General features: G+C 41.1%; 1 protein-coding gene across 7 annotated transcripts in view; it reads left to right on the top strand.

The window, feature by feature from the left end:
- Window positions 1–13926, top strand: part of cep170bb (centrosomal protein 170Bb) — a 69841-nt gene that overhangs the window by 42803 nt on the left and 13112 nt on the right. For 4 of the 7 annotated variants that reach the window (XM_077018118.1, XM_077018117.1, XM_077018120.1 and 1 more), the window contains exons 7-15: window positions 2587–2701; window positions 2959–3075; window positions 6817–7314; window positions 7469–8571; window positions 8696–8863; window positions 9362–9491; window positions 9591–11159; window positions 11256–11481; window positions 11869–12028. In XM_077018118.1, coding sequence (XP_076874233.1) covers window positions 2587–2701; window positions 2959–3075; window positions 6817–7314; window positions 7469–8571; window positions 8696–8863; window positions 9362–9491; window positions 9591–11159; window positions 11256–11481; window positions 11869–12028 — 4086 coding nt within the window. The remainder of the gene's footprint in view (window positions 1–2586; window positions 2702–2958; window positions 3076–6816; window positions 7315–7468; window positions 8572–8695; window positions 8864–9361; window positions 9492–9590; window positions 11160–11255; window positions 11482–11868; window positions 12029–13926) is intronic. The other 3 variants (XM_077018122.1, XM_077018121.1, XM_077018123.1) reach the window with 3 other exon arrangements.

Genomic DNA, 13926 nt, shown 5'->3' with positions numbered 1-13926 from the left:
TTTCGAAGTGGGAGATCAACAACAGACCAGGTGACCCTCCTGGGCCAAGACATAGAGGATAGCTTTCAGGCAGGGGAGAAAGCTGGCGCCATCTTCCTGGACCTCACAGCTGCCTACGGCACTGTCTGGCTGTGTGGGCTACATATGAAGCTCCTGGATACCATCCCAGACAAGCACATGGTGAGCTTCATTATGGAGATGCCGAGCAACTGCAGCTTCAGGCTACACACCAGCAATGGCCAAAGTAGCAGGGTGAGAAAGCTCAGGAACGATGTCCCACAGGGCTCAAGTGCTGGCACCAATGTTGTTCAACATCTATATTTACGATCTACCTGTAACAACATCCCGGAAGTACTGCTACGCAGACGACCTGGCCATTTTACTCAGTAAGCCATCCTGGGAAGCAGTAGAGCAGGGGTGGCCAACCCGCGGCTCGCGGGCCGCATGCGGCTCTTTGCCTGGTTTCATGCGGCTCCCCAGCCGGTCCGCGGGCTCACCTGCACAAACGGGGCGACACACTGCTACATTTTCGTGGTGCGCGGTTAGTTTACAAGCCTAGCGAGCCGCTAATACTTTTAAAACTGGCGTAGTGGAAAACACGCATTTGACTGTCTTAACAGCTAATAATTTACACTCGCCGCCACCCCCCCCCCCCCCCCCACCTCCCCCGCTCAACAGATTACACTCGCCCATGTACGATGTGACTCTTTGCCGTAACACAGTAAGAAAAGTGGCTCTTGGTCTATGACGGGTTGGCCACCCCTGCAGTAGAGGAAGGCCTCTTCACAGCATCATGGACATCCTGTCATCTTATTTGAAGAACTGGCGTCTCAAGCTCAGTGTTGATAAAAATGTAACAATGTTTCACCTTTATAACAAGGAAGCAACCCGCAAGATTAACATCATGGTCGATAATGTACGGATACAAGCCCAGCACTCCCCGACGTACCTAGGAGTGAAGCTAGATCGAACACTGTCTTTTAAACAACATCTGGACAGCGTCAAGGCAAAAACCACTGCCCGCGTTGCATTGATACGCTATTTCGCTGGTACAGTATGGGGAGCCAGCACAGAGACACTTCGCATCTCCACTGAGGCCTTGGTGTTCCCCGCGGCTGAGTACTGTGCCATAGCCCCCATGTGAAGAAGCTGGACGCAACTCTCAACACCGCCTTGTGGACTATCTCCGGATGCCTACCTTCCACTCCAACCTATCAACTGCCTGCCCTCACTGGAATTGCTCCAGCAGAGGTCAGATGAGAAGCAGCTATGCTGGCCATCGCCCGGAAGGCACAGGTGTGTGAATCACACCTTCTTCATAAGATTGTTACAGAGACACCACAGCACATGCGCCTCAAGTCCCGATGCCCCTTTGCTACACACGCCCAGGAATTGCTCTGCACAACATCAGCCGACACGTCCAAGGCTTCCTGGGTGAAGGCAAGATGGAGGGACCAGTGGAAGGTAGCAGGGCCATCTATGCTTCACCACTACATCAAAGACCCAACAAATGTCCCTTGCCAGCACCTCATCCGTAAGGAGTGGACAACCCTTAATCGCCTGAGGACAGGGGTGGGACATTTTGGTGCATTTATGCAGAAGTGGGGTCTTGTAGACAGTGCTCACTGTGAATGTGGGGACCCATTACAGACAGTGGAACATGTGATGACTAACTGCCCCAAATTCCGGCCACCGAATGGTGTTCGTGGTATAATGGACCTGGATGATAAAACACTGGAATGGCTTGCAGCAACAGAGCTTAAGGTTTAAGGACATATGCCAGAGTGAGAGAGACGGGGTTAGAGACTGAAAAGTCCGTCATAAAGCAGTTTTTGTCGTCAAGTGTAACCCTAGATTTAGATACACTTTGATCATAAATACAGTATAGAAAAAAACTAACAATGTTCTCATGCGTACAGCATGAGAAAGAGCGATCGTGTTGCCGAGATGGGCTGCGGTGGAGGCTGCGCTGCCTCAGCTTATCGTACACAACACTCCACTGTGCTGCCAATGCTCCAAAATTTTAAAAAGTCGGTCGTAACTCCGATCCATCGTTAACCAGACCCGTCGTTAAGCGGGGATTCACTGTATTCAGTTCAGTAGATATATGTGGCTTATAGCCCGGTGCGGCTTATACAACATTTTCCTTTTTTTATTTTTATTTGTAGGTGCGGATTATATTGAGGTGCACTCTATAGTCCAGAAAATACGGTACATAGTAAATGTTCAGGGAGCCGTTTATTACATTTATTAACAGATCTGTTACTGCAGAGAGGATTTATTTGAGAAAGTGTGTGGGCAGCGATTAAGCATGCTGACCATTCTGAGTATAAGATCATAGATGCTAGTTCAAGGGCTTGGATAGGAGTACATGATTCTCATGCCTTTATTGGGATAGTTGTTTTTAATTCCTTGTAACTGCCCAATTCTAAAGAAATACTCTGAATCTCCAACATGCTATATGTGACAGTAAGCAGTTTGAGCTGTAATATGTGTCTTTCTATAATTTCTAGTTAAGAAGGTTCTCCTTCCATATATATTTTAAGTGTTTAAAATTTGTGAATGTGATTATTTTTGTTTTTGCAGCATGAGAAATACACAAGTCAGCTACATATCGGTTCGAAAGCCAGTGAGGAAAAAAGGCAGGACCTGCAGGAGGAGAGGTCTAAATTAGAAAGATTTGAACGCAAGGGTCTCACAGGTAAGACAATGAAATTAAAAAAATAAATATGGGGGCACTTTTCTGCACAATGGAGACATATTACCAGTTGCATTGTGTGACTTTCAGACACAGGTGCACTAGTGATTCATTATATCATTAGTTTTCAGTTTTACGTGTCTCCATCTCCACATGCCATGATGTATTCTAGAGATATATATATATATATTTTATGAATTGTTGAACTTTATTATTCATGTGTGTGTGTGTGTATGTGCTTTATGAATGCTCCTCTAAAGAGGCTCCTATACCTCGTCCCACACCACTATATGGCCAGCCATCCTGGTGGGGAGAGGAGGACTTGGGAAGTAAGGGTCCGCATAGTGAAGCATGCAAAATAGACAACAAACATTCTGGTAAGTTTTTTTTCTCCAAAACCCATCCAAATAAACTTCTCCTTCAACAACTGTTTGCCTAAACATTATAAGACAATATCATAATGATTAGCACTGCTGCCTCAGAGATCCAGAGAACCAGGTTTCATTCCTGGTCTGGCTGAAAAAATAGCAATTTTGTTACATTTAATGTGTATTTAAACATATTAAGCTGTGCTTTTTTCATATTATTTAAGTTGCACTGATACACAGTTCAGTGCAACTTAAATCGGGGCTCTGATACACAGTTCAGTGCTGCTTTATTTGTTATAATTAATTTATAATTAATTTACACATTTTAAATATTCCAATGTCACTAAATGCTTTTATTTAAATATACTTAAATATTTAAATATAAAGTATGCATTAAGTAGAAACCTATTTAAATTATATTTACTTATTGTTTACTGTTCTAAAATGGAATAATGCATTGCAGTTGTTCAAAAACATATTCATTGGTAACACATCTACTACACTACTTTAATTATACTTTTGGGTGTACTGATATATATTATAAACAATAAAATAACTATTTGCTTTAGAGTTAGAATTCAGATAAACTACACTGAAATGGTGTGATAAGTTACATATGTATAGGCTACTTGTTACGGTGGGACGAGGAAGGCACAACGAGTAGGCACGGTGACATAAAACGCTTCTTTTAATTTCGAAAGTGAAAGTGCTGCACTAATAGCGCGAGCACTTGTACAAGTAACACTCACACTGACACGAGCTTTAGACAAAGACGAGCACAATCAATCAAAGTTTATTTGTATAGCGCTTTTAACAACTCAAGTTGTCGCAAAGCAGCTTTACAGGGTTTACAAGGTTAACAATACTATGGGTCCAGAACCCTAATGAGCAAGCCAAAGGCGACAGTGGCGAGGAAAAACTCCCTATGACAAGACACTGCGCGAACGCACATTAAATAGGTGTTTACCTCATACCCTCGTGATCTCGAGACAAGGCACAGGTGCGACTACGAACACGCTCACAAACAACCCACACCCACGGAACTACGAATATGGACATAACAGCACGCAGACGACATAACGGCACACCCACAGGGAAGGGTCCGGAGCTGTGACCGTGACACTACTACAATAACAGGATATTTTTAAGCTAGATTTTATATAGAAATAAGTTTAGATCTATGAATGTCCACAAAATTTTAATTAATTTACTGATTAATTTTAACAGAATCAATTACAGCTGTATAAATATCCCATGAGGTAAGAAAAAACATTTAAAAAAGAGAGATTATAAAGTGCTCTCAAATTTTGAAATTTACGGTCTCCTTTGCTCGTTGGTAATTTTAATTTAGTAATTTTACTATTATCCCTGTCTGTCTGCCTTCCCCTTTATGTCAGATCAACTTGTTTTTCTGTCATCTCCTCTGTAAGTCACCCCCTTTTTTATCTGTCATTAACTGTGTGTCAGTCACCCATCTCTGTTTGTGCATTAACATTTATGGGGTCCAAGGGGTTCTTGTGGCCTGAGTCTCACGTCTGAAAATCACAACTGCCAACTCTTGGACATTTTTGTTTTGGAAAGGCGACATTTGGAAATGTTACAAAAGATACATTTGTGCTTACATATAAAAGCAATGGTAGCTAACCAACTACATATAAAGGTACCACAGCTGTTTCATTAGCCAACATAATGAAATTCACTGATAATCCAAAATAAACATTCAAAACTTTGTATCACTAACCTTGATATTTTAAGATTTGCTAGACATATAAATTTACTGAAGCTAACAGTTGTAAACTAACTAGCTGTTATGTTTTGGCTACACTGGCTGGCTAACATTTTCATTGGGTGTTTCATTAGTTTCCCATCCACAAACAAAAAAAACTGTTAGCTAGCTAAATGCTGCTAGCTAGCTAATCTAGCTCGTAACTACGACCAACATTATCTACAACGGCTTCAGAGCGCCACGTAACTGTATTCCTCAATAGCTGGAGAGCTTTAATTGAAGATAATATTTCCAATTTGTTTTTAAAGTCTCGGAACAAGGAATTAGCGGATTCAACAAATGTCTCTTATCATCTCTCCGTCTTGGAAGGACCTCTTGTGTTTAACAATTAAGTGACTCACCCAAAATGATGCTTCGGTGGCTGCCTTTGCTTTTGTGGTCAGTTGTGGGTAAAATTACTGTTTGGACAACTGGGATTTTAGTTCTTTCACCTATCTCCTTCTCAGCTCACTTTTCGGAGGAAAGTCAATGTCATAGTTTTTATGAACAGTCTGAAAATGCCGCTCCACTTTTCCCTTGTTTGAAATAGCAACGGCACATTGACAGATGAGGCAAACGTTTTAGGCGTCTTACTCGGACCAGCTATGGCACTCATTTTTATACCCGTTGTTGTTTTTAGTTTAAATAAATTGGAGGCTAGATACGGCAAGGTAACTGAATAAGTTAGCACGGTTTAATGCGCATACATAGGGTGTCAGAATTTCAGACATCAGATTGGCTACCCTGTATGTCAATCAAAATACAACCATCAGTGCAGATGGACGATAGTCTGTCATTCATCCCCTACTTTGTAATGTCATGCGATCTACCCACACATCCTTCGCGATCGACCAGTAGATCGCGATTGATGTATTGCGCACCCCTGCATTATCAGATGAATGAATGAATGAATGAATGTTCAATTTATATAGCGCCTTTCAGGATACCCAAGGCGCTTTACAGATGTTCTATTCCAAAAATATATAAAATATGAGACATAAGAGTGCTTACCCAACTTCCACCTGCAAGTTTCCTTCAAAGCGCCGCTGAATATGAGACTCCGTATGATTGGCTGATTTGTATTCAAAAAGGCTGTGTGTGTGTGTGTGTGTGTGTGTGCATCACCTGGACTTACTTACTTACTAATAATAAGGTAATAAAATAAACTATAATAAAGTGCAATTCAAAATACAATACACACCTGTGCAGAACTTTCTTTTTTAACACGTATTTAGAATTGACTCTATGTAACTTTTACTGCAATGTTTAAATATTGTTTTGAAATGCTATTGTATGATACCTAAAGTACCTAAAAGAAATACATTCATTGAGGTGTACTAAGTTGTAATAAAGAAAACTTTTTAAAAATCAGGGGTGAGTTTCCCGAAATGTTCGTAGCGCTAAGTACTTCTTAACCTCATACGTTTCATACGAGGTTACGAAGTACTTAGCGCTACGAACGTTTCGGGAAACCCACCCCAGATTTGTAATGCACTTCAAATAATAAACTGACATGAAAATTTTATAAATGTACTATGCTATGCTTTACTATGCTTTTGTATTTAAAGAAATGCATTTATTTCACTGTATTTCCTTATAGTTTACTGAAGCATTTTTTTTACAAACATTTAGTTTTTAACACAATTTTTAATTAATGGACTTTATTTGAAATGACAATAAAGTATACTTTTGGCAAAACAACATGTTTAATTATGTTTATATATTTTTTTATTACAGCATACTAAAATACAACTTAGAATGTATTACATTATTTTTGGAAAAGTATATTTGAAGTGTATTTTCAAAAAGTATAAAATGAAAAATATACAAAATATTTTTTGTATTCTGTATGCACTTCAAAAATACTTTTAATGCATAAGGGTCATTACATCTTTGATAACATTAGTTGGTACATGTTTTAGTCTATGGAGTATTGAGTGACGTTTTACTAGTTCATATCATTTTGTTCTGCTGTCTCTATACAGAGTTCCAAGAGGAGGACCCTGAAGCTGAAGTAGAGGTCAATGGCTCTCTTCAGGATTTTCGTGATAGCCAAAGCAAATCAGCCTTTCTCTATCATCGGGAGCCCAGCTATTTTGAAATTCCCACCAAGGAGTTCCCAACACATCCAGTGATCCCAGCAGTCGAGCTGAACGATATTCCAACCAAAGATACTAGTGCTCCCCTGACGCCCACACCAACAATTGTTCAGAGCCATGCCTCTTTCACCATTGAGTTTGATGAATGCACACCAGGAAAGATCAAAATCAAGGACCATGTGACTAAGTTCTCTTCTCACCAACGTAGCAAACAGCAGAACAGGAAATCACTGGCTACTGCACCTGTGGACGTTCTGTCAGCCAAGAGTAAGGTTGCAGATTGGTTGGTGCAGAGTGACGTCGGCATGATGCATAGGCGGCCTCCATGTGAAGATGTCTGTAGCACTAAGAGTGACCTTGCTATGCACATTAGGACACTCAAAGGTTAAATATTGATTTACTGACCTATTTTGTTTTGTTCATCTACTTTTATAATCAAGCACTTTGTTTCTTGACGCATGTTTGCTCTATGACTTTTTGGTGTGTTTGTTTTAAACTTTGCAAACCTCGGTGTAAAATGTTTACATTTACTTTGTAGGCCATCATCATGAAGACGGTACTCAAAGTGATTCAGAAGATCCAGTAATTAAAGAAAAGAGAAGCAATTCACATTGTTCTGTCCAGTTACACCAATCAACCATTTCAAAAATAACTGAACCATCTGATTCATTGCCACTCCAACAGTCATCCAATGAGTCTTTCCAGCCTGAGCCACTGTTACAATGCACACAAGTTCAGGACTTCTGCATGCATCCAGAGAAAAGAGATGTTATGCATATGGAGGAGACCAACTCTCTTTCTGAATGTCAAGTGAAGTCTGGACATCGGGAGACCCTTTCCCAGCAGGCTTTCATCATTGAGTTCCTTGATGATAATCCCAGAAAGAAGCGTTCACAGTCATTCACCCACAATCCAGCACAAGCTGAAACTTATTCTGCCCTAAAGGCCAAATTAGAGAGGCGTAAAGGTGGGACTCACGCTGAAAGACCCGCCTCTGTGCATGGGCATATTCCTCCTACACAGCAAATCACAGTTCCTCTTAAAGGCTCCAATCATAGTGGTCTCCAAAGATCCAGTTCACTAAAGAGGGAGAAAACAGACGAATCGGTGAACCGCAGCAGTACCTCCCCCTCCTCTTCTGGCCCTTCCTCTCGCTCTTCTCCAGCTGTTACCATCAAGCCTTTTGGCAGTATTGGAAAGAAGTCTAAGTTGGCTCAAGATTTTCCAGCTGAGTTACATAAGGACTCAGAACAGATATCTCCATCACCCATGTCTGCACCACCAGTGATGGTATCTCCATCTCACACTCTCCTCACACCTTCCCCACCAAATACATATGGGCTTTCTTCTATCTCTAACACAACATCTCCATCTCATCTACCGGCACTATCCCAGCCGATTCTTCCACCCTCTTCCCCTGTTCCTTCTCACTCACCAAGCTTGGGGGTAGTCACCAGTACCTCCCTTGTAAGCTCATCCTTCCCCCAGTTTTCTTCAGTAGGAGTGATTGGAGTAGATTCAAAGTCATCTAGGACAGTGCACACAGAGGAGGAGGATAGTTTAAGTGATGCGGGGACCTACACCATTGAGACAGAATCTCAGGATAAAGAAGTGGAAGAGGCTCGGAGTATGATTGATCAGGTGGAAAATCTGTTAGGCACTTTTAGCTCATGTTAAAACATTCTACACACACTTATGTGCATGTGTATAGCATTCCCCTAATATTGTAACATTCCCTTAACATATATTTTTATGTTTTCTATAGGTTTTTGGTGTGCTTGATGCCCCAGAATACAGTGGTCAGACCTTTGTGGTTTATAGACCTGTCATCAACGAACAAGCAATTTTTAGTCATGCTCAGAGTGGATCTGTTAATATACCAACAGCAGATCTTGGTGGCAATCTCAGTGGGGACCTAGCTGGTTTGGTGCAGGTAGTTTTCACATTAGAGCTACAATGAGTCCCCGCTTAATGACAGGGTTAATGACAGAGACTGAAAAATCTGTTGTAAAGCAGTTTTTTGTTAAGCATGACCCTAGATTTAGATACACTTTGATCGTAAATACAGTATAGAAGAAACTAACAATGTTCTCGTGCGTGCATACAGCGTGAGAAAGAGTGATCGTGTTGCCGAGATGGGCTGCGGTGGAGGCTGCGCTGCCTCAGCTTATCGTACACAACACCCCACAACACTCCACAACACACCACAACACTACACAACACTCCACAACACCCCACAACACTCAATTGTGCTGCCACTACTCCTCCTTGCTCCACGCGGGATTAAAAAAATGTTGGTCGTAACTCCGGTCCATCCTTATCCAGACCCTTCGTTATGTGGGGACTCACTGTATATTTTCTTATTCGTGAACTTGTTATTTTAGGGCCACCAATAATAACGTGAAACATATGATATTCTTTTTTAATGCAGAGACATGGTGACCAGGCGGGACAACCCAAATGGGTGTCTCGGTGGGCAAGTCTAGCAGACACTTACAGTGAAGCTGATACCACACAGGCACCTTCAGGAACTCCAACCCAAGGAGAACTTGCAATCAGAGGTGAAGTATTTAAAGTGATCAATCGGAGACATTTATTTGAATAGGACCATTAACAACTTTGCAATCAATTTGAATTGCTAAACTGTTTTGCTATTGCAGATGGCAGAGTGGCACTGATGGTTAGCCAAAGTTTAGAGAATTCAGAATCAGAGTCCAGTCAGAGCTCCAGAACTAAGAGACTTCTTCCTCAAGTGCCCCCTGCAGGAGAGAAGCAGGAGATTTCCACATCAAACATTCTGATCCAGCACAACCCCAAACTGGATAATGAGCAAATAGAAAGAAGCTCCAAGACCTCACAGCTGCTGGACGCTAGCCAGAGGTTGCAGGTCCAGGATGATGTAGATCCTGATAGCTTGAGTGACACAAGTCGTTCAGATGACAGCTCCATCCTTGACAGAAGCACAAGGACTCAGGGGCATCGCAGACATACTACACCCTCACCTTCTGAAAATGTTCCCTATTCCATTGGTCACAAGGTGCCAGCAAACACACCTAAATCCACTTCATTCTACATTGGTTCTGAGGATGGGCCATATAAATCAGATACTTCCCAGAGTCCTGCTCAATCTCAATCTGACAGAGATCCCTCTTTAAAGACATCTCCAACTACTATCTTGATAAGACACTTAAGTTGCCATGAACCAAGGCGGCCAGTCAAACCTAACTCTTCAGCACCAAACCTCCAGAATCAAGAAATAGATGCAGTGATTGCCAACGAGTCCTTCTTATCATCTTTTGTCCGTCAGGAGAGTTTCACCAAAGATCGACCCAGTGACAACATTCAGGTTAAAAGGTTGCCACACATATCTAGTCACCCTGCCTTAAGGGACTTAGGAACAGGAGGGAGTGACCTTAATACTTTTTCTGATGATCGGAGAAATGTGGTGTCCCAAGAATCCAAGCAATCAACATCTGCTCAGCAATGTAAAAATGGGGGATCCCCTGGACAAGGAGATGATTCCTTTTCTGGTGAATCAGATGTGGACACTGCCAGTTCTGTGAGTGTAGTCAGCAGTAAAAATGCTCCCATGAATGCACCCACCAAGCGGACAGCTTCTAATGGACTCTGTAAAGATAAGTCTGCTTCTAGTCAGTCTGCGCAGCCATCAGCTCGTGATCGACTTTCAGAGAAACGGCGCAACCATGCCACTGCAGAAACTACTGTTTCTGACCATGAGTCATCGTCAAGACCTGCCAACCACAAAAAAATCACAGGAACCCTGCAGAAGGAAGACATCAGGAAGTCAAACAAAGCAGGTCATCAAGTGCTGACTCGATCTAACAGTCTTTCAGCCCCCAGACCCACCCGAGCCTCCATGCTGCGTCGTGCCCGGCTGGGAGATGCTTCTGACAATGAGGGAGCAGAAACAGACCGGGGCTCTCAGAGCTCAGAGCACACAAAAATTCCTGGTGATGTGAAGAAACTATCTAGGTTGGACATTCTGGCCATGCCCCGGAAGCGCACAGGGTCTTTCACTGCTCCCAGTGATAATGAATCAACTAGTGGCAAACCTGGGACACCCAGCCGTGCAGCTGAAACAAGCATCAGTGGGCGTAAACTTTCTTCAGGAGAAGCAAAACAGACAACAATTAAAGGGGCTTCAGCAGTAGAGAAACATTCCTCCACGCGCATACGCACTAGCCAGACAAAACACAACAGCACAAACAGTGAGTATGAGTACATTCTTATCAGATATCCTCTAGCACTCCACCTGCTCATGAAAATTTGTTATATAATTACCTTTGTCCCTCTTTTCCATGGAGGTTGGAGACAAAAGGGTTTTGACTATTCTTCTACCTCAGAGGAGGAGTTGGAAACCAGCTCCAATTCTAAAAACAAACGTGCTCATGCTTCAGCCTCGACGCAGACGCAGACGCCGCAGAAGACAACACAGACTCGGCTGAAACCAGGCGCCCTGGAGACTGAGGATGATGAGGCTCAGAATAAACACTATCAAAACTGGTCCACTCACAGTGCAGAAATTGCCAGGTCATTTGCCCAGAGATTTCATGAACACTGAAAGACCAATTATTGTGGTTTTCATATTCACCAATAGTACTTGGTGAATAGGACTAAGTAATAGAACTAAGTAGTTAATGCATCATAATGGAATTATAATACTTTCTACATTCATGTTTATAAAAATCCTCACTGTCAATTACTAGCGGTGTTGCATAGAGTGACGGAAGTATCTCTGATTTAGTATATATAATAAAACAAAAATCAGAAAAATCATCTGCAAATGTTTTTATTTTCAGACATTTCAGTCACTCTGAAACTTTAAAACTATAAAACATACACATGTTGGCATTCTACCTTGAACCCCTCATTACAACACATTAATATGTGGTTATTTCTTTTCTGCATTTGATGCAGGCTAAGTCAAGATCTGGCCAAAGATCTCGCCATCCTTGCACGTGAAATCCATGATGTAGCTGGAGATGGTGATGCCCAAACATCTTCAGTGGTGGTAACCACTATATCTCCAGGCTCTATGCCCAGCACCCCTGCATCCACTATCTCTGCCAGAGAAGAGGTGTGCCTAATAACAGAATTTTCTCCAATTTCGTTTCTGTTTCTCATAGTTTACAGTTACAGAGACTAATAATTGAAAATTTTGCATTTTTTATAACATTTACACATTATACACTGAGTAAAACTGAGTCTATGTATCCTTGCTCTGTATGATTTTCAACCCCTGATAGAGATTTGTAGTGATCTCTACTGTTTTCTTTCCCTCCCCCTCTCTCTATCTAATAGACTTCTGATTAATCATATTTTTATCCACATATAAGTTTGCACGATAAACACTACAATAACACTCCAAAAAGTTCAAAATGCATTACCCACATACTACAAAAATGAACTCTTTACGCCGCACATGTTGAGATCTGAGATGCAAGTCAACTGAACATGCAAGCCAGTCTAGCAAAATGTTAGCCCAAGTTCTCCAAGTTCCCCAATTTTACATACAACCAACATTTACATAGTAGCATAGTTTAGATCTTCAGTCTAAACATTTATTTATCTTCAGTCTAAATAAAACATAAACAAAAAATAAAACAAAAGAAAATAAATAGACTAACCAAATAAGCAAGAATAACCAAAAACAACATCAAAAGCCTCATTGCGATCCTTATTTAGACTCTTCTCCCCTTGCTGGCAATTGCACTCATCCACACTCCACCTCCAAATGTTCCCTAAGAAAACAATGACTCTAAAGCAAAATAACTATTCATCATTACCCATAGGGTCATAACCACAAAACAGTTATTTGGTACAGAAACCTGATTCACTGATGTTGCAGTGAAAAATAGATCAATTCTGCAAAAAAGCTGCACTTTATGGGTTTTCTGACTCTTGTACTCTAAACTGTCTTCCTGCCCCTGTGCCAATTACAGCCATCACAGATACATTATTAAAGGTAACACAAAAACACCCAAAATGTTTGTTCTGCAACAGAAGGCATCTTGGAGATTTAGGCAGTGTCTCTAAGCTGTGTTTCAAGATTCCACTATGTTATGCATTTGTGTGGCAAGAAATCTAAGTATCTATTTTTTTTTTTTTTTGCAATTGATTGGATTGTACATGTTGGACATTGTATCACTGATCGTAATGTACATCAGTTTTACATTCTCCTGAGGCCACTTGTTCTGCAGAAATGGGATCACTGTGAACTAAAATGAAAGGATATTAATGAATGCTCAGAAATTGCTTGTGGCCCAGAGCATTAAATAATTTTTGTACATCCACAAACAACTGAATGAGACTTCAGTAAAAAAAAAAAAACAAAAAAAAACACACTATTAGAACTAGTTACCTCTCACCACAACACACATGTAAAGCAACAGTCCAAGCTTTGAAAGCAATACACCATGGTCTTCCAATGTCATAACGAAATAAACAGTGCAGTTGTATTGCTATAGCTAAAAATACTGTGCAAAGAAATGTTTGTTGCACTTTTTAGTTTGGTAAATGGTACCAGATTCCACCACATACTCGTGACATCTGGCACCTCACAAAATGTTTGTACTATTATATTGTACACATTTGTTAAATTGTTTCATCAAAATTGTTGGAAATTATTGAGTAACAATCAGGTAGCATTATCCATCTGTTATTGCAATAGCTGTTTTTTTTATAGTCTTAATAATTACTTAATTGTATATGTAATTAATTTGTAATTATTCATTTAATTATTAATACTAATTATTAACTAAATATTAACTAACCTAGCCACCAGGGTGCACACACCAGTATATTTTAGTGCCGGTCCCAAACCCGGATAAATAGGGAGGGTTGTGTCAGGAAAGGCATCCGGTGTAAAAACTGCACCAAATCAAATGATGCGGATCAAAAATAGGAATTCCATACCGGATCGGTCGAGGCCCTGGTTAACAACGACCGCCACTGGTGCTGTTGTCCAACAGGGCA

The sequence above is a fragment of the Brachyhypopomus gauderio genome, chromosome 9 (genome assembly GCF_052324685.1).
Source record: "Brachyhypopomus gauderio isolate BG-103 chromosome 9, BGAUD_0.2, whole genome shotgun sequence".
NCBI classification, from domain to species: Eukaryota; Metazoa; Chordata; class Actinopteri; order Gymnotiformes; family Hypopomidae; genus Brachyhypopomus; species Brachyhypopomus gauderio.
This window is presented reverse-complemented; position numbering and strand designations above follow the sequence as displayed.